Source organism: Oculina patagonica, chromosome 8 (assembly GCF_052425735.1).
Source record: "Oculina patagonica isolate OP01 chromosome 8, crgOcupat, whole genome shotgun sequence".
In the NCBI taxonomy this organism is placed as follows: domain Eukaryota; kingdom Metazoa; phylum Cnidaria; class Anthozoa; order Scleractinia; family Oculinidae; genus Oculina; species Oculina patagonica.
In genome coordinates this window covers 6,870,840-6,891,376 of record NC_135765.1, presented here as the reverse complement: position 1 = coordinate 6,891,376, position 20,537 = coordinate 6,870,840, and the positions used below count along the sequence as shown (strand labels likewise).

Here is a 20,537-nt window from a genome sequence, read left to right as displayed (position 1 = left end):
TCCTAGATCTCGATTTAGTGCTGGGGGGTAACCCTGCAATGGATTAGCATCCCATCCAGGGGGGGTAGAAATACTCCTAGTCGCTTCATGCTACTGAAGCCGGGATACAGCTCCGGCCTGATGGGCCGATGACTGGCTCAAACGTAGACTTAAGCTTTTACCTTTTCTCGATCGACTGCTCCTATAGAGAACCATGGAGCGTTTTTTTTTTTTTCTTGTAACGTGTTGGAACTGGATATTCAAACAAAAACATAGTATTCAAAATACTTATAATACAACATGCCTTGTCTCCACTTGAAAAGGCAACAGCAAGGAACCAACACCGATCATTGGCTTGTGTCGCTCGAATAACGAAGATCGTTAAATGGGATCAAGTGGATCCCATGGATTAAGAGGCATCTTCCACAAAGTGGCTCTTCCGATCTCAACTGATTCCAGATCGAATTGGAATTTAGTAGTGGTTTTGTGGAGGGAGGAAAACCGGAGAACCCGGAGAAAAACCGTCGGAGCAAGGACAAAAACCAACAACAAACTCAACCCACATATGGCGCCGGGTTCCGGAATCGAACCCAGGCCACATTGGTGGGAGGCGCGCGCTGTCACCACTGCGCTACTCCAGCTCCCCATCTTCTCTCTATTTTGGACTCTTTTGGGGTTAACATGGCGACAGACAGGGATCTGAAGAAACGTGATTTCTAGTGAAGAAATGTAAAAGATGTAATAAACCTGAAATGTTTATAGTCTTCTCCCGCCCTCAGCCTTACTCCCGGGTTAAGCTCTGGGCGAAAGATTTCTATCCTGGTATAGAGGTTTTCTGTTTTCTTCCTCAATCAAATTCGAGAAAGAAGAGAAAGAAAACTTCTGGGTCAGAGAAGGAGATTCCAGGCTATAGGGAAAGTTCATTTAATATAACAAGGGGGGGGGGGGGCGAAAGAATGAAACTCAAGCTGAATGCGCCCCCTCGCTAGCGGTCAACTTTAGGAGCCCCCTTTGGTAGTCCATTTCGGCCCCCCCCCCCCCTCCTCCTCCTCATTCCTTTGCTCCGCTGAAAATGATCGCTAGACTGTATCAAATACGTTTACTGTTATTGTCTTCAGTGGTTTCCTTTTTGTCTGGCGGTGGTCTCGTGTGTGCCCTCCTCTCCCCTCCCTCCTTCTTTCTAAACATGAAATGTTTTGTGTTGTTCACTGAAACCGAAAACAACTTAGATATGCACCGGCGAGTCTGAAGTGTGCTGTCCCAAATTTATCTCCCACTACCACGTCCAGTCCGGTCTTTCTGTCGTCCAGTCCAACGTCTAGGTCCAAACCCCAGTCCAAATTTCCAACCGACAGTCCAACTTCAGCACTTCAGTCCAATCAACCAATCCCCAACCAACCGATCCAACCTAAATTTTAGGAAGGTGAAGGGCTGGGAACGAGTCATACCCAGTTCGTCGCCAGTCTTCGCGCGCCTAAGAAGAAACATGACACTCATTTGAAACGCGGGCGCCAAAATCGCACAATCTGTCATCTGATGAACGAGTGTTTCTTTTGGTTGCAAACGCTTTTTTCGTTCGTTTTTGGCCTTTTAGATGGCCACGTTCTTCGATATTTCAGACTCAGATGATGAGTTGGACCATGAAGTTTGTATTGGCGGCTACAGAGGTGATATTGTTGGTATACGCTACTATCGAGGCACTGTGAACAACAACGAGATGGTATCTCTAACACGTGAACCTCACAATCCGTACGACAGAAACGCTGTTCGTATCGACAATGTGTACGGGATACAAGTGGGACATATAAAGAGAGAGCTAGCTCGAGCGTTGGCTGATGTGATGGACAACAGATTAGCGAGGCTAGAAGGGTAAGTTTTGAAGTCTTCAGTTTGTAAAACAGACCACGGGGATCTTGTATCTGATCTGGCCAAGGTGCTAAAAAATAATGTCGCAGGCTCAGATTACAAATTATGAAATATGCTTTATACATCACTCAAATGACCACATCCTTTTCCTTTCTGCCCTTTCTTTTTTATTATTACACTAACGGATTTGTAGGGTTTGTGTTAGTCAAAAGTGGCATTCAAAGGATTTGTTATCAACTTTTGCTAGTGAACTTTTAACAGGGTTCTCAGAAAAGACCAGAATTTATCAAACAACCGTGTGGCACAATCCTATAGAAAACAAAACAGCAAAATACAAACATGTGTAGGCCTAGGGCCAGATGAGCTGTTGTGCATCAGTCTGGAAGAGCCTTCCTTGCTTGTTGTCTAGTTGCTTGGTTTCACTTTGGGTGTTCAGGACAAAGTGCCAATATTTTTAGCTGTCAAGGTCTCATTTTAGGGTTGCACATGAAGCAATAACATTTGAAACACTGACATATACAGTACCTGCCAACTTTTTCTGAGTCAGAGGTGTGAGATTGCCATTTTCATGCTTTCCGAAGATGGTCCAACTATTTCCGGAGATTTCTGAAGATGTTCTGACAACTTTCGAGTATATTTGACGAAAAGTACTGAAGATTCTCAAACATTGCTGAAGTACATAAAATTCACTCAAACATGAATAGCAATACTCATTTTCTGGATACTTTTTCGCTTAAATGAATCTGAGTTTACATTTAATGGGCTTTGAGAGTAGGAAATCCAAATTTGTCAGTCAGGTGTGAGAAATATTTGGCCTTTATGCGTGAGATAGATAATTTAGATCTGACCAGGCGTGAGACTCATGAATAGTGCGTGAGAGATGGCAGGTCTACTGTCATACTGTGTTGGAAATCTAGACCAGTCAGGCATGAAGATGGTATCTTTTTGGGGTTGAAAAAGCTTAAACCACATACAGATTGGTCTCTTTTATAGGTTTTCTTTCAGATTTCCTTGACAAGCATCCTTTACATTTGGGACTCAGTTAACCACTCTCCTCCCTCAGTCCCCTACCCAGGGTTCTCCCTAGTTTTCACACACAGGTAAGAAAACTTTAACCGGTAAAAAATCCGGTATCCCCTCCCCATCCGTCTACTTTTCCCCTCCCTCTCCTAAGATCAAAATCTGTGTGGGATGTGTCATGACGTACTCAAAAATCGGCGGTCCTGTTTCCCTCTTTGCTACAAATTCTGCAGCTCTTTTTTTCTTTCTTAATTCACATCCGCGTGTCAAATTTCTGGTCTTCTTTTAACTGTCATCTGATTTTGGTTTTAAACACTTACGAACTTAGAAAAATTTGACATCGAAGCTGCCTTTGTCTTCACCACGGTCATACCTAAGCAATCAACTATTTTCTCATTTTGCATTTTTGAAAACTAACTATATATTTAATTCTCACTCTAATACCTCTTTCCTTTTGATCAAATGGAAGGACACGGATTGCTGCCCTTCATGTGTGGATCGGCAACTTTCTTTCTTTCCCCTCATTCGGCAGGGAAAGAATTGATATCACAATTTGTAATGAATATTGAGTCCGTACATCTGTATATTCTGGGTCAGTGGCGTCTTACAATTCTCACATCTGCGGTAAACAGTGTGTTACAAGCGGTAAATTTTACCGGTTACCCCTGATAAGGAGAACACTCCTACCCCTTTTCCAGTTCATTGTGGAAAAATTGTGTTTTTTAGGTGCCGATTCATTATTGATTTGGGGGGAGGAGGGTATCATTTCTCCTTTTTAACTTGGAAAAGAGTTGTAGTGAGCAAAGTGAATTTCACACCATCCCACCTTCGCTCATTTCCTGGTAAACATAGGCACGCAATGCGTGCAAGCGTTTTAAGACCTCTAGAGAATTAGAACTGTTCTCTGATTACCCACATTCCTAGTTAAATTACATAAAATTTACATGCTTAATAACCAGCCAAAATATTGTTTTAATGGCAGTTTTCTTGAAATAGACCAAAACTTAAGTTTTCCAATGATAAAAAGAAAGTAAGCAATTTGCAAGGGAATGGGAACTCTATCTGTTGCCCTTTCGGCCTGCTCTTGATTAGCAGCTACTAGGTGACAATCGAACTAAGTGAAGTGAACTAAAGTGTGGAAAGTTAAACATCATTTGTTTTTGTAAATCTTTATTTGTCAGTTTGTTGTTTTCGATTTTTTTTTCATTATAAATTTTCCGAGTTTAGTGGCTTATAGCCTCTTTGATATTCCATCCAAGATATGCAGGTCCCAGTATAAATGAACTACAGGGACTTTACCTGACTAAATAATGCCGAGGGTAAAGCTGCGATGGTAACATCCCATGCAGGAGGAAAAATAATCCAAGCAACCTTGTGCTATTAGAGCAGTTTTCATTTGAGTGTCGTAACCAAAACCAAACTGCCTCACAGCACTCAGTCATCAACTCACAAATACATGTCTGGCACGGGCGGAAAACGGCGGCGGTCACATGGTGGTCGGGCTGGGTGGCGCCCGTGGTCATCCCGCATACTGACACCAGTGAACCGCCTAATAAAAAAGGTTTAATTTGTAATTCAAGCTGTACACCATACGTTTGGAGAAAAAATACAATAAGCATGAAAAATACATTGTGCACTAAGTACCTAAAATCAATGTATAAAATTGATCTTATTCAATCTTTTTAAATCTTTTTTTCACCTTAGTGTTGTTCCCTTTGGAAAAAATAACATTTATACAATGCCCTGTGACATAACATTTTGGGGTAGGCCGGAAAATGAACAAGAAGTTCTTCAGAGAATGCGTCGCCATGGATACATTTTGAAAACATTCAGGGAGCCAATTCCACAAAAAAGCGGTGCGTCTGGTCCTGATTACTCGCGTGCGGCGATGGGTATTGGCAGGCCTCCTTCTATTAAGATTTCACAGGATCAGGTAGAATTTTATCATAGACATTTATTTAATTGGTGAAATCTGCAAGATGTATTTCCCACAAGTTACACATGTATATATTATAAAGAAAAAGTTATTAGATGATGTAAGTTAGAAACTAATGAAATAATGGGATTGCAAAAGTAGAATTTGATAAGTTACAAATGCAATTCAACTAATCACCAAATTATTATCTCACTCTGAGTACTGGTAAATCTGATCAGTGAATTTTGGAATTTTCAAGAACCATTTTTTGCAAAATTAATTTGAGGTTTTTTCATGCTTCTCAGTGTTTTTTTCATCTGGCTTTAGTTTAAAATAAAATAGAAAACTTCACTCGCCTTAACTTGCCTTCCATAACTGCCATGAAATTTATTAGGTCTTACATCTACAGAAAATATTTATTTTCTCCTAGGACATTAACACTAACATTATTTCCTTGCAAAAGCTTTTAGTGAAAGGTTTTCATTTTAATTTACACTGTATTCTTTTGAATGATACCAGTCATGTAGGAGTAACAAATTGTTGCTGTGTCCTTTAGATGACTAGGGAATTGGATAAGCTGTTTGAGAAACTCGGAGCAGAACAGAACAAGATGGCAGATATTGAACCTGCTGAGGTCAGTGTTATAATTGTTATGTTGTGTATTGTAAAATGGCTTTGTTTGTGGTTTTTATTTATCTTCATTTTAAAAATTTAACATTGACTGAAAGAATTAATAATTTAGATACTAACCATCGATATCAATAAGCTTACTTAGTTTCATGTACCAATGTGTAGTTCCATAAAATATCCATACTTCCCCCACAGAAGGGATTTTTTAAAAGAACCCCCACCCCTCTGGAAATTCCAGTTATTATTAATAAATTTCATACATTTCTTTAAAATTTTTCTTTGAGACCCCCCCCCCCCCCCAGGAAATTTCCAATCCCTTCTGTGGGGGAGTATGGATATTTTCTGGAACTACACAATGTGAAATTCTGCTATTCAACTATAATAAATTATGGATTCTTAAAATCTGTATTTTAGGTTTTGCAAATCGGTTTTAAAGACTTACTGGTGTATCCAAAAGTATTTATTTGAAGGTTACTGATATGTCTTGAATAAAGCAGAAGATCAAATAATGCTTAAAGTTGGTTTCATTAGCAAGGGATTCAGAGATGGAGTAAAAGTCAGAGTTGAATAAGAAGTGCAGTGTGTTATCGTCTAGTGAAAATCAAACTAGAGGAGTTTTGAGTTCTCGATTCTGCTTATGACTCCCTCGTTTATGACCCAGTGAAAACTGAACTGCCTCAACTAGGTTACATGTAAAACGGATCTACTGGTAACTTGAATAATTATAAAGATTATGTAAGTTATACAACAATTGCACTGCAATATTTGTGTGGTTCTATACACCCTTTTAATAAGTTGAGGGGCCATTTTGAATTTTTATTTTTCCCGGTGACGTCAAATGACACCTCGGCTTAACAATGTAGATACTTCATTTTAATATGTCGGGTGCGGATCAAACAATTGAACGTCATTGTGAAAAGTTAAATAATTATTTAAAATGGTGTCCGACAAAAATGGTGTATAACTTACTCCTATTTTCTTTTTCTTTTTAGGCCATAAAAACAGCACTATTCCCCCATCAGAAGCAAGCTCTCGCCTGGATGATTGCTCGTGAGAACTCCAAAGACCTTCCACCATTCTGGAAAGAGCGGACCATTAGTGGCAGAAAAGAATATTTCAACACAGCTACTAATTATGCAACAACTACAAGACCCAGCTGTGTGCTTGGAGGGGTTCTTGCTGACGACATGGGCCTTGGGAAGACATTGGAAGTTATTTCACTCATTGTTACAAATTTCTACAATGGCATGCCATTGGTTACTTTGGCAGATAGGAAAACTCAAACAACAACTACATCAAAGGTTGCTAAATTAGCTGTATGTTAAATATGGATGTACCTTTAGCTGTTAATTATATATGTTCATAGCATCACATTTTTACATTTTTCACAAAATATTGTAAAAAAATGTGTAAAAGAGAATTTGATGTTGCAAAAAAAAAAGAGCTAAAGAAACTCAAAGGTTACAGAAATTCTCCAAAATTGTGAAATTTAGTGTTGCCAAATATAATTTGTTTGTCCTGCGGCGATTGTTGAGTCCGACTCTCTTGCATCCCTGGCTGCGCGGCATTTTTTTTAGTTTTACCTAAATTTTGAATTTTTAGATTTTTTTTTTTTTAATTTTTAGAATTTTTAGAATTTAGAATTTAATTTTTCATTATATATTACATATTTATTTTATTTATTTTTAGATGTTGGTGTGATATCCGTTGGACTTTTTACCGACGTATTAAAATGTAGATGTAGATGTAGAAGTGGTAGTATATGGTAAGCATCAGAAGCTATGAGCTGAGTTCTCTGGCTGACATAAAATACACATGCAGTGAGCTGGCCATTAAGGTTTGGTTTTCACAATTTTTTTCCAAAATCAGGTTGACCTAAGACTAAAAAAAGTAAATCATTCATCTTACTACTTTGGTGTACCCTGAAAGGCACATTTACACGACAGAGACCATATTGGGTATGGACCCGTAATAAATATTTGGTCCGGCACCTGACCACTTTTGTAGAGAAACAGTCAAATCAAAATGGGGCCGTAGGTGCCTATGGCCCTGTTTTAATGACTGTTTCTCTACAAAATGGTCAGGTCTGGACAATTTTTTACGGGTCCGTACCAAATTTCTCTGTCGTGTAAATGCACCTTAAGACCCTGTTTTGATTTGACTGTTTCTCTACAAAAGTGGTCAGGTCTGGACTAATTTTTTTACGGGTCCGTACCCAAATTTCTTTTTCGTGTAAATGCGCCTTAAGACCCCATTTTGATATTGACTGTTTCTCTACAAAAGTGGTCAGATTCAGACCATTTTTGATTGACGGATCCATATACCAAATTTCTTTGCGATGTAAACACCCATTTAGTGTGATCACAGTCAGGTTTTGCATCTTATATGTCCTATATTTCTCCAATCATGGAATTGTGCAGGTCACAGGACAGAATAACTTAAAATTAGTTTTTTAACGTGATAATTCATTCATTACCACTCCCCTTAATTTTACAGCGCAGAAAAAAACAATTGAGACGTTCAAACCAGAGAACCAAAAGAAGCCAAAGGAAAAAGGAAAACTTCTTGAATGATGACGATGATGAAATTGTTCAGGCTGATGACGAGGATGAAGACGAATTTGAAGAAGATGATAATGATGATGATGATGAAGCGTATTCTGGTGATGTTTCATTTAATATGACCAGTAAAGAGGATCCAGATTTCAGTCCTGACATCGAAGCCATCAAGAAGGCTGCAGCTTCTCAACCAGTCAGAAGATCTTCAAGGTTACCTTAACATAAATCTTTTATGTGATCAAGCTACTGACAAAATTCTTAAAAAAATAATTAGCCCTGGGTTTACTTAATATGTTCAAAAAGGATTTTTGTTGAAAAGGACTGAAATATTGCTTCACTCCCATGCAAGATGGGATGCTAATCCATCACAGGTTAACCCAGGTTAACACAACATTTCGTCCGGTTGATGCCTAGGGAAAACCCTCGTAAAAAAGTACGGTAATTTCCAATACTGCATTTTCAAAGAGGAGGCCACATTGATCAGACTCTAGCTGGTTTTCATGCAGGTCCTCTATCCAGGTTGATTTGGAAATGTTGGTTTTGAGTAGCTATTAAACAAGTGTCACCATTTTACTTGTTTTAATTGCAAGTACCGATAAAATTGCGATCAAGACATACAATTTTGTTGTGCAAAAATGCTTGGCTACAAGACGCACCCCAATTTCAGCAGAAAAGAAAAACAGATTATCCTCTAATTAACCTCTGCCTCGTGAATATGGAGGATGGGTGCCTGGGATACCCGGGAGGGCCTCCACTGAGGTCAGCCGTCCCTCCCCAGATAGAATAAAGCTGCCAAGGCTGGCAATCCCAACACAAAACAGCCATGAGCCCCCACACACAGACACCCGTCACACTGATTAAATCAGTGGAAAATGAATAACTAATAACAAGAAGCAGGGAAGAGAGGGAGGGAGGGGAAAAACTTGCAAAACATCCCTGAAAAGTTTTTTCCCTCCATGGAACGAAGACCTGACACCACGCTGTAATGTCTGAGAACGCAAAGCACTGAGCCTGACAAGAGCTAGTAACCGCTGACCACCAGGACAGCTGACCACTCACTCGCTGTGGTTAACTTGGATTCACAGAAATCGCATTTAACCTCAAAAAATGGTGTTCCCTTATAACTGAAAAAATATGGTGCGTGCCTCTAAGTAAACTTAGGCAACTGTAAGTAGATCTTTCGTAATTGTAATTAAATATTCTGGTGAATATGCAGCCCTTTTCGCCTACTAATAGCTCGTTATCATAATTTCTGTAGGTCAACAAAGAGACCTGTTCGGTATATTGAAGCTGAAGTACTCTGTGAGGAAGATGGTAGTGATACTGAAGTGGTTAGCCAGGATACTACCAATGAGACAAACATGGTCACAATGCCTTCACCAATCAAGAAGTCCAAGGTTACAAACAAGGAAAAGAAGGGAACACTAATAGAAGACAAGGAATCCACTGATGTTATTGAATGTGAGGTTCAGGAGAGCAGCAAGACTAAAAAATCTAAAAAAGAGGCCAAGAAAAAGAAGGCAAGCAAGAAAAAGAAAGGGAAAAAAGGTAAGACAACAAGGTGTCTGCTCAAAATTTTATTAATTATTATAGTAATACACGTAAACATAGGAATGTTTTACACTTCAACTTAAATGCTTTATTGGAAAAAACATTGTACATGTAAAACACTGTATCTTGAGGTTCATTCAATAATATACATGCCTTTGATATTAAACAGAACTTTTCTTAACAATCCATTGGGGAAACAACTACAGCTTGTTGTGAACTCTTGACTCACAAGTTGTGATTTGGACATGCTTCTTGTTCAAAACGTACAAATAATAATTATCCGGTATAAATTGCACAACTGTTATTGCTGGACACATGTTGGATTAGCTTTCCTGAGGCTTAATCTTAAACTTGAATTTTTGGACACTTATTTGCTGCAGTTGGCTTAAGGGTAGGCTCGATTTCCGCCGCCTCCTCGAGTCTGGTCTTTGTTCCTCCCCGAGAGGGGAGGAGCGCGGGCTCATTTCCCAAAAGCGGCTGGAAATCGAGCCTAGCTTTAGGGTCAAGTTTTGGTTTGCTAAATATTGTCGACCTAGTACACCAGTGTGTAATTTTTCAAAATTAATATTGTTTGACAGGTAAACCTGAGCCTAGTTCAGTTATTGATGTGGACCTTATTGAGGATGGAGGTGCCAAGCCTCTGTTACCAAGTCTGCCTCAAGATGATGTGGCCAAGGGGGAACCAACAGGTTTGTTTAGCTTTGAGGCATAGTGTTTGATATAAGCTTGTGTGCCAATCTTCTTCTTAGCTGGAATTTTACTTTATGTTTCAGTCTTAAAACTTATTTTTACCAGATATAGCCAAAAAGCCCATGGACTCTTGTCATGGACTCTTGTCATGGACTCTTGTCATGTCACTGGTTGAAATGTTGATGACTTTTGTTCTTCATATCACCTGTAAGGGTAAGGGGTTATATGAATCCAGGAGTGTTTTTGACATAAAACAGATTTTATTCACCAGCCGAATGTATGTATTTTCTTACAACCACTTTGGGTATTTTTCCAGCATCAAACGTGGTTCTTGTTTCCAGCAAACTGATAGGCCTTTAATAAAATACATAACCTCCACAACTTAGTGTAAATGTTTTGGTTTGTTTTGAAATCAGAGTTAACTTGTTACTTATTCTCACATTCCTTTTACAATGCCTTATTTAGCTTCAAGCACAAGTAGTGCTGTGGCAAAGGAGAGTTTAACATCAACAGTGCCCGACATTCCTGCCGTTACAATGTCTCCAAAGACAAACAGCAGAGAAAAGACCGCTCACCTTGGACCAAGACCAACTCTGGTCATCTGTCCACTCTCTGTGCTGAGCAACTGGCAGGTATTGAGAAATAAATATACCTAACATCAGACATACAATGCATGCAGAGGGTTCCATGTGTGTACAGTCGAACCTCGATTATCCGGACATCGATTATCCGGACTTTTTCTCCGGTCCCGTTTTTTCCATGAATATTAATGACCTTTGATCTTAAAAACTTTAAGAGGTAAAAAATTTAGAAATTATGTGAAAAGTCGGGAAAATTGCGTTTAAAACAGCGCATTACTCCCCGCCTTCGAAAAAAGTACATGTTACGACGTTCTTTCACTTTGCTATTTGTGTCGTTAAATTGGCAGCTTAAGTCGAAATTCATTCCCATTTATCCACTTAATATGTAGAAACTCGCTGGCACAAGGTTTGAATAAAGAGCTGACATTTTCCACAAATAAAGCTGGTAAATCCACTCAAGAAAAACATCTTCATGCATGATCTTTCTTGCTACGAACTTCGCAACTTAGTAACCTGGCAAGATGCAAGCACATGTAGCTTGGTTACCAAGTTCCCCAAGCAAGCTTGGCACTTCGTGGATCGAGTGGTTTTTAAAGATCTCTGATGTTTCTTGGTGTTTTGCTTGTCTTCTAAAGCCGCTTCTTTCTCTCCACAATTAGAAAGGTTCGATTGAAATAAGTGTGGTTGATTTTATAAGCCTGTTTCAAAAAATTATGGACAAAATGCCTGCAAAAACATTGACACCTGAAAGGAAATTCTAAGAAACACAAGGTTAGTTTTCGAAGAAAATTCTTACCCAGAAATGAACCCAATTAAATGTATTCCCATTTAAGTTATTCAGTTTTATTTTTGCTCATTAATATTCATGTTTTCGATTATCCGGACTCTCGATTATCCGGACTATTTAGCCCAGTCCCGACGAGTCCGGATAATCGAGGTTCGACTGTACTGGGCTATGTACTGTGGCACTTTGCACACATTGCAGACCTATGATACCAAACACTTCTGGGCCTCACAGGCAAGCAATGCGTGCAAAAAGCTAAGTGGCTATGGCCATGTGCATGCTTGCCCATGAAGCTTGGCAATTAGTGTTGGTATCTTGATGTACCTTCCATTTAATTTGTTATAAGCTTTGAAGCCGAGGCATATCAACAAGGTTTTTCCCCCCTGTAAATTTAATACATGCTTTGACAAGACTAGCTTGCATGCATGTAGATGTGCTGTTTTCTGAATTATGCTTCAGTTTAAGAAAATCCCATGCCTAGCTTTGATTGGTTCGCTAATGCAAACAATTTTCTTTGCAGGATCAGTTTGACACTCACGTTCATGATGGTCTGTTAAATGTGTACACCTACTATGGCTCTGAGCGTACCAAGGATAAAAACCTGCTGGCTGAACAGGATGTTGTACTTACCACATACCAGACGCTTTCTTCAGAATTCTCCAAGGTTTGTAACACATTTCCCTTGCCAAACCTACAAAAACAGTCCAAAACACCAGATCCATAATGTCTGACACACTAACCTCTTGACAACCACACCTCTTTTTATATTACCGTACTACCTAATGTAGTTAGGTGTCCCCAAATAGCGTACATTAACTAGTATGCTAGATGTTTTACATGTACATAATTAAAGTTGTTTTCTTATGTTATTCAAGTTAGCACTAATATTTTTTTTTGGAGCATAAGAGAGGTTTCTTACTGGAGAGAGGGACAAGGTGCTTATTAGGGATGGGCACTTGAATAAACAAAAATAGTTCCGTAGCCCAAGAACTGTAAGAATATGGGTTTGTATAGTCATAACACCATTCTTTTGTTCTATATTTTCAATATAACATCCATATTGGAAAACACAATTCATTTTTCTTATCAGTCCATTCTATGTCAACTTCTTGAATGTCGCCTTAGCGGTGCTTATTGGAAAGAAAAACCTATGTTAAATCGAAGCATAAAACGATACGTAACACATAATGAACTACTCTACAGGGAAAGTCTCCTCTTGCAAATACACAGTGGCTAAGAGTTGTCCTTGATGAAGGGCACGTGATTAGGAATCCCAATGCCATGATGTCCAAAGCTGTCCATGCACTGAAACCTCAACGCCGATGGGTGGTGACAGGGACACCCATTCAGAACTCCATGAAGGACATGTTCTCTATCATAAGCTTCCTTAAACTGGAGCCGTTCACTGACAGGCAGTGGTGGAGAAGGACAATTGAAAGACCCATCAGTGAAGGCGACCAGGGTGCACTCAGGTATTTGAAAATTACTTCAATCATTCTTTTGTTGTTGTTGTTTTTTAGTGCTCAGGGCTCCTGTTGATAGCAGGTTGCTTTTAAGCCCCTGATAGGACTACCCTGAGCCTTGTAAAGGTGTCTGTTTGTTTGTTTGCCTGCCGGAAGGTTAAAAGGCTTTCTTATAATTTAAAGAAAAATAAGGAAGAAAAAGTCCAAAGAGGTAATAATTATATAAAAGAAACAAGCCAGGGTAGAACAAGGGTGGTTGTGAATGGGAGGATTCAGGCAAATTACGAAAGTCCAACTTAAAAACTGTGCGCTATTTTTTTCGATCTGCACAATCCATGACAAAGCCGGTTTAAGACCCTGTTATCCGTGCATTTTTTCTTTATACCGGTACTTTCATGTTCTTGATTCGTTGAAAAAACGGTGTGCTTACTGTTTAAGGTCGGGACACACTACGCGACAAGTCACAGCGACAGGTCTCTGCGACAAGTCGCTTCGTGTGTACTACAACAAAAGAAGTCGCTTGTTCGTTGCACACACAGCAAATTTTGAAGAGTGGGAATATGACTAGTTTTCTAATTTAATAAAGAAAACATAACGCTCATTGGTTAATTTATATTTTGTCGCAGCAAGTTGTCGCAGACGTGTACTTGTATACGCTGTGACAATGCTGCTATCGCTCATTTTGTCGCTGCGAGGTGTCGCACAAATTCAAACCAAAATTCTGTCGCAGCGACATAGATTGTTGCATGCATGCACCATGTCACACGAGGCGACATATTGCAGCAACTTGTTGCCGCGACGTGTTGCAGCGACTTGTCGCCTAGTGTGCCCCGACCTTTAGAGCATGTGGCATGAATGTTTGAACCAATTGCGAATTTAGTACAGTTTTTCTATGACTTTTGTAAAACTAAAAATAGAGTTATCAAATCTAGCGAATCACAACAACACAGATGACGCAATGAGCAAATCACAACTCCAGGCAAAAACGGCAGCCGGCACCAAGTGTGGGAAAGTGGTTGTTCTCCAAGTCACGGTTGGTATTGCTTTTGATCCTGATTGGTTGAAAAAAAGCGTGTTCGTTCATTGTTTGTAACCAATTGCAGACCTCAGCCAACGCAAAACCAAGGCAACCACAAAATTATGATTATTAGTGCTAGCTACTTGTAATGCTCATACATGTGTGCCATTTCTTTCCAGTCGTTTGCAGTTACTAATGGGAAGTATTGCAATGAGACGAACCAAGACACAGCAAGTGAATGGTAAACCACTCGTGGAGCTACCAGATAGACAGGTGTTTGTACAGCCTGTTGAGCTGTCCCTTGAAGAGAGAAAGCTGTATGATTCCATGGCAAAAGAAGGAAAACTTGTCATTGGAAAGTAAGTTGTTTGGATATGCTTGTATCACAGTTATGTTGTTTTGAGGATTTTTTAGTGCTTGTGCAAGAAAATTTAAGCTATACTTCTCCATGACAGAAGAAAAAAAAACCTGTAATGGAAAAGTAAGTAGCTTGGATGTGCTTGCTCCGCAGTAGAATATTTCCCAGGAATAACATTTCCCAAGATGTAGAATCCAAGAGATTATGTAAATCTTGTATGGACAACTTTAAGTTAAGGTTCTATCTAGCATTTTTCGTTTGGGGGAGAGGTTGCGAGTGGCCGAAGGCCACGAGCTTTTAGGGGGTCCGGGGGAATGCCCCCCCCCCCCCCCGAAAAATGTTTTAAATGGATATGTGCTGAGATGCAATCTGGTGTATTTTGAGACACAACCTTGATATATCTTCACCGTAATTTTATATTGTTTTTTGGTCATCACATGATTAGGTTTTGACAATGTTAGCTCGGCTGAGACGAAGAGTTCCTATTGCGCTATTTATACACTACAACAGGGCTCGAGACTAACTTTTTTGCTAACTAGCCAAGTGGCTAGTGACAGCTTTGATTTCACTAGCCAAAACTGATTTTCTACTAGCCACAATTTTTAAGCATAGTTCTCCTTTTAAGGGGGGGGGAGGGTGAAAAAAATGTGCGATAATGTTGAAACCTTTAACCGTAAAATGTTCCTTAAATTTTCACGTTTTTTTTCCCTTAAAAAATTGGGCTTTGACGAGTTTGTTCTTCACTATAAAAATTGTACATGTAAATGCGTTTTTTTCAACTAGAATTTTTGTTTTTTAAGCTTCACATTCTATAATGTCAACAGTTTATTTGTTAGTTATATTCTCTGAGAGGCGATTTTAATAAATGCGGTTTCTTGCTACTAATGCCTGATTTTTTCACTAGCCATTTTGGCTAGTGAAAGGCCAATACCTACTAGCCAAAACTGCATTTTTACTAGCCTTTGGCTAGTTGGCTACCGTTAGTCTCGAGTCCTGCTACAAAGAAGTGAATAAAAGAGATAAACAGCGGCAATGTTTCAGTTCTTAACTTATCTTCGTAGCGATGGAAAATTTCTAGATAGCAATGTAACTGCATGTAGACTGTAACAAATGACGTGATAGATAGCAGTAACTCTTAACTGTAACAAATTCTTTCAAGTGTGAGAGCATAAAATGTTTGAAAACACGCATTTATCTATGTACTGTATAAATTGTCACAAATTTTTTTTTTTTTTTTTTTTGGGGGGGGGGAAGCTTCTATCCCTGAACACCTCTAGATAGAACCCTGTTAACTGAAATGTTCTTTCCTTGCAGTGTAATGACAGCCTCTAAGATGAAGACTTTCTAAAAGCACTTTTCTACATTATTTTTCCCATATGTTGGCTTCGTTTCCCACAAGCAAAGCAAAAGGCCCGACGTAAATTGCGACTCATAACTCGACCAAGCGTTGAGCTCGAACGGCAACCAGAACGCGACTGTTAACTTATTGTTTTTGGCGTCGAACGGTAATGAATGAGTAGAAACCTTCCCCCCCCCCCCCCCCCCCCCCCCGATAACATGTAACATGTGTAATTTGGCGTCGCGGACAGATAGTCGATTTTAACGCCAAAGAATAGAGAATTTAACTTATGGTTGCCGTCTGTGGCTCAAAAACGTTTGTTCTTTATGTGACTTTAATGCCACAATGTTCAGCGAGAGAGATTTATTGATGATGATGATAATGATATATTCTTCGTTAGGTATTTTAAGACTGGCAAAATTCTTCAAAATTACGCTGATGTCTTGGCAATTCTAATGCGGCTCAGACAGCTGTGTTGTCATCCTAAACTCTGTGCTGCAGCGCTGGCTTTGTCTTCAACTGAAAGTAAGTGTTGTGAATGATTAACATTTTAAAACTTGTGCGGTTTTCAAGATAAGTTCAAGAATCGACTGACTGTCTGCCCTAAAACTGTCTTACTCTGCACGGCATGGTACAATTCCCCCAAAGTGATAAGCATTGGCGCACAACATTTACATCAACGCGTCAAAAGTGGCGCGTGTCATGCACTCTGAATGATGGAGCCCTGAGGTCGAACCTTGTCCAGGTTATTTTATTGTGTTCTTGGGCAAGACTTTTTTACTGGAGTGCCCCCCCCCCCCCCCCCCCTCCCAGGAAATTATAAATGGGTACCAACAAAGTTGCTAGGGCAACCAGGCAAAAAACACTAGGGGGGGGGATGGTGACTATGGAGCAACAACTGCAAGATTGTGGTTTGACGGCAGCCGGGACTGCAGTAATACTGTCTTAAAACTGCAGTGCACTGCGACAGAACTGCAGTGTTGATCATGAGTGGTTTAACATTTGAAACTCATTTCGCAGTTTTTTTTTTCCCAATATAATTGATTATATGAAATCCTGTGTTCAAACTTTCATTTTTTGTTTTTACACATCTTTAAGACTGTTCCACCCCTGAAGAACTCCGTCAGAAGCTTGTATCCACGCTTGTCACCCTACTGAGTTCAGGAGCGGATGAAGAATGCCCTGTTTGCCTTGATTCACTCTCCACCCCAGTGATAACACACTGCGCTCATGTGTTCTGTCGGAGGTGTATAGAGGATGTGATCCGTATGTCTCAGGTGAACCCTCGCTGTCCACTCTGTCGTGGTTGTATCAGCCTGGATGTGTTGGTGGAGGTTCCACCTGAGGCAGAGGATGCGGATGACGCTGATGGGTCAGAGGAGTGGCACTCAAGTTCAAAGGTAAGTTAAGTCTGCATACGAGCTTAGTGGCCCATCAGACCGGAGCTTATCCCGGTTTCAGTAGCATGAAGCGACTAGGAGTATTTCTACCTTCCCCCCCCCCCCCCCCCCCCCCCCCCCCCCCAATGGATGCTACACCTGGGTAAAGAGAGGCACTATGAGAGTGTCTTTCCCAAAACCACAACGCAGTGCCCCGGCTCAAACCCGGACTGCTCGATCCGGAGTCCAGCGCGCTAACCATTAGGCCACCGCGTGTTCCACAAGTTCAAAGGTGAGGATACTCAAAATAACATTTTACAATAACTGGCAAAATTATCGTGCAGTCATTGGTTGAAAGCTATCGTCCATGAGAGTATAGATCGTAAAAAATGAGGTTACCTATAACGCAACTCAAGGCAACCTTTCTAAAGCTTGAGAAACTGTCGATTTTTTTCCAATAATCGGAAACCGGAAAGTTAAAAAAAATCAGTGAGACGTTTTATGCGAAATGTCTCACGAACATGCCCGCTTCAAGTAGGAAAAAAAAGTGATCATTCGATCCTCTAGGTGGAACTTCCTTCTTAACTGTTCAGACTGTTGTATGCAAACTCGAGTGAAATCACAGCCTGAAATGTTTGTAAGCTGTGTCTAGTTACTGTTCATAACACGTTTATACCAAACATAACTAGTAAATGACAGAAAGTCGATCTCTTTTTTTACTCCAGCCTGTTAAATTCACCTGGAACTTGTAAAATGTTGTCTTTAATGATTAATTCTTTTTTTTTTTCAGGTAGACACACTAATGTCTCTCTTGGCCAAAATCAGAAGTGAAGATCCCTCTGTAAAAAGTTTAGTCATCTCTCAGTTCACGTCCATGCTGAATATCGTTGAGACGCCACTCAAAGCAGCAGGGTTCAATTTTGTACGTCTGGATGGCAAGATGTCTCAGAGGAAGAGAGCTGATGTGATAGAGATGTTTGATGACCGGGGTCCAGACTCTCCTACAGTGATGCTGCTATCGCTGAAGGCTGGAGGAGTTGGGCTGAACCTTACAGCAGCCTCTAGAGTTTTCCTCCTTGATCCTGTATGTTGAAAAGATGGTTTGACCTTTCTTTGTCTGAGAAAGTAGTGCCGGTTTTGGTGATAGATAGATAGAAGATAGATAAATCGTTTATTAAAATCACAATTTGCAGCCACAAGCTGAATTACCGGTGGATGGTAAAAAAAAAAGTATTCGTAATGCACAGCATCATGACAATTATGGAAACGTTTTTAGAACACTTCCTATTTAAAGCTAAGCAAAGCGAATTGTTAGATTTTACGTGTTCCAGCTTTTTGCTTCTCGAACACGCTAGGTTTGAAGGTTGTGGGGACGTTCCATTTCTACTACGATCCCCTCCCCCCACTCTCCATGGCCATAAGGTCTTCAGAATACGGTAGGCCTACCGGTGTAAATGTACAATTTTAAAAATGCACACAGGACATTGTGGTGGTGTGGTGGTGGATAGGAGGGGGATGTCTGCACAGGAGGGCTTCGACAAAAATAGCAAGGACCGGTAGAAATTGGTATCATCAATTGGGAGGGGGATTGACTATTAATGGGCGCCCCGTGCCAGTGATAGATACGTTATCAATAAATCCGTCACTGCTTTAAATACAGTCGGATCAGTTTTGTAACGGGACTCAGCTTTAACATTCTTTTGGTCCTGCAGGCTTGGAATCCTGCAGCCGAGGATCAGTGTTTTGACAGATGTCACAGACTGGGGCAGACCAAAGATGTTATAGTAACCAAGGTAGGTTACTCAGTGGTCTTCAGCAAAGTAACAGTATAGTACAAGCTCCCCTCTGAAAATCGACATGACGCATTATTGATGAAGCTGTTTCATGTGCTCTGTCAAGAGCGCATGATATACCTTCCCAATGCAAGTAACGTTAAAAAAATTGACACGCATACATGTATAATAAGCTAAAACTGCTATAGAGTCGAGGCATTCCAATTTATCAGTCCCACAAGGGGAACTGCTGCAAAAAGTAAATCAAGTCATTCGTTCGTCCATCCGTCTGTCCATCAGTCAGTCAGTCAGTGAGTCAGTCCGTCCGTCAGCCAGTCAGTCAACCAGCTAGCCAGTCCGTCCGTCCGTCCGTCCGTCCGTCTGTCAGTCAGTCAGTCAGTCAGTCTTATAACCAGTTACCTTTTGTTAAAAAAAACTTTGTTTATTTCTTCTAGTTTGTTGTTAAAGATTCAGTGGAAGAACGCATGCTTGAACTTCAGAAGAAGAAGCGGGAGTTGATGGCTGGAGCGTTCAAGAACAAATCCTCCGCTGAAGAAAGGCGACAGCAGAGAATTCAAGATGTCAAAACACTAATGGACTTTTAGTCAAACAAACCTTTTCCTCAAAACCCTCCGTTACGGCCACAGAAATAAGTGGCTTCTTATCTCCGAAGATAAATTGATCCCGTCTAATTTCCTATTACATAAAAAGAATTGGAACTTTTCTGTTTCTCAGCGAGGATTTCAATATAAAAACTAAACGGTAATTGTCCGCCGTACTGATCTTATCCTTGCTAAGCTTTTTCTCTGTTTAGTTTGGGAGAGGCAAATAGTTCTGTTTGTACTCAGACGCCTCTTCTTAACTAATTTGTTATGGTCGCGTTCATTATTTATTAGGGTGAAAATTATTTTAAGGAATTGAATTGATAGTAAGCTAAAACTATCAGTTTTATTTTAAATTTAAAGTTACAGTTGCGTTTGGTACGCGTACATAATAGTTCCTGTTAAAAAAATGTAAAATTATATATTTAAAGATTTATGGTTGAAAAAGATACAATTTATCATTATAGTATGTCGGCGTTAAAATTTGTTGCTATTACACTGTAAATTGCTCAATTCGTATAATATGAAAGACATAAGAAATTATTTTATTGAAGATATTTTGGATATGTAAGAGTTTGCTTTTAAAATAAAATTAAAAATCAATTACCAATAAGTGGCCAATAAGGCAAGAAAATAAAATATACGTTTATTTTGGAACTGGTTGAGATTTTTTTTATCAGAAAAATGTTAAAGTAAACAGAACTCTACTGAAAGCGCGCAAAAATGTGACACGCCTTCAACTACGTTGGTTGTTTTGGTCACTAAATGACACAAAATTACTTAAAAGCCAAAAATTAGCAAGTATTCTGCTTCAAAACACCAAGAAAACCAAATACGTTCGTAAATTTTATCTTCCTTTTATTAATTGTCTAGGAGGAAAATTTTTGGAAGTAAAAACGAGAGATAACGTTATTTTTGGTGGAGTTAAAATTTAGGTGGAGGATGCTAAAACAATTTTTGGGGGTATTTTATGGCAGTGGTGCATTTACCATGTGGGCCATAAAGGGGATCCTTCTAGGGATTGCGCACACG

The 20,537-nt window shown here is 39.8% G+C and overlaps 1 protein-coding gene across 1 annotated transcript; it reads left to right on the top strand.

Annotated features, from left to right (window-relative positions):
- Window positions 1-1,528: 1,528 nt before the first annotated feature.
- On the top strand, window positions 1,529-20,197 carry LOC144662156 (helicase-like transcription factor). The gene is made up of 16 exons (XM_078522907.1): window positions 1,529-1,848; window positions 4,570-4,798; window positions 5,337-5,414; window positions 6,403-6,711; window positions 7,907-8,178; window positions 9,227-9,516; window positions 10,098-10,208; window positions 10,675-10,841; window positions 12,095-12,238; window positions 12,778-13,046; window positions 14,235-14,414; window positions 16,153-16,277; window positions 16,851-17,152; window positions 17,922-18,215; window positions 18,844-18,924; window positions 19,359-20,197. Exons 1-16 carry the CDS (start codon window positions 1,574-1,576, stop codon window positions 19,506-19,508), a joined length of 3,276 nt encoding a protein of 1,091 aa, XP_078379033.1. The 5' UTR covers window positions 1,529-1,573; the 3' UTR covers window positions 19,509-20,197.
- Window positions 20,198-20,537: the final 340 nt, after the last annotated feature.

Bases quoted from the DNA above. Each gene is read 5' to 3' on its own strand.
- LOC144662156 (XM_078522907.1), top strand. From the start codon at position 1,574: ATGGCCACGTTCTTCGATATTTCAGACTCAGATGATGAGTTGGACCAT. The intron at 5,415-6,402 runs GTCAGTGTTATA...TTTTCTTTTTAG, and splicing joins CAGATATTGAACCTGCTGAG to GCCATAAAAACAGCACTATT. The intron at 17,153-17,921 runs GTAAGTTAAGTC...TTTTTTTTTCAG, and splicing joins AGTGGCACTCAAGTTCAAAG to GTAGACACACTAATGTCTCT.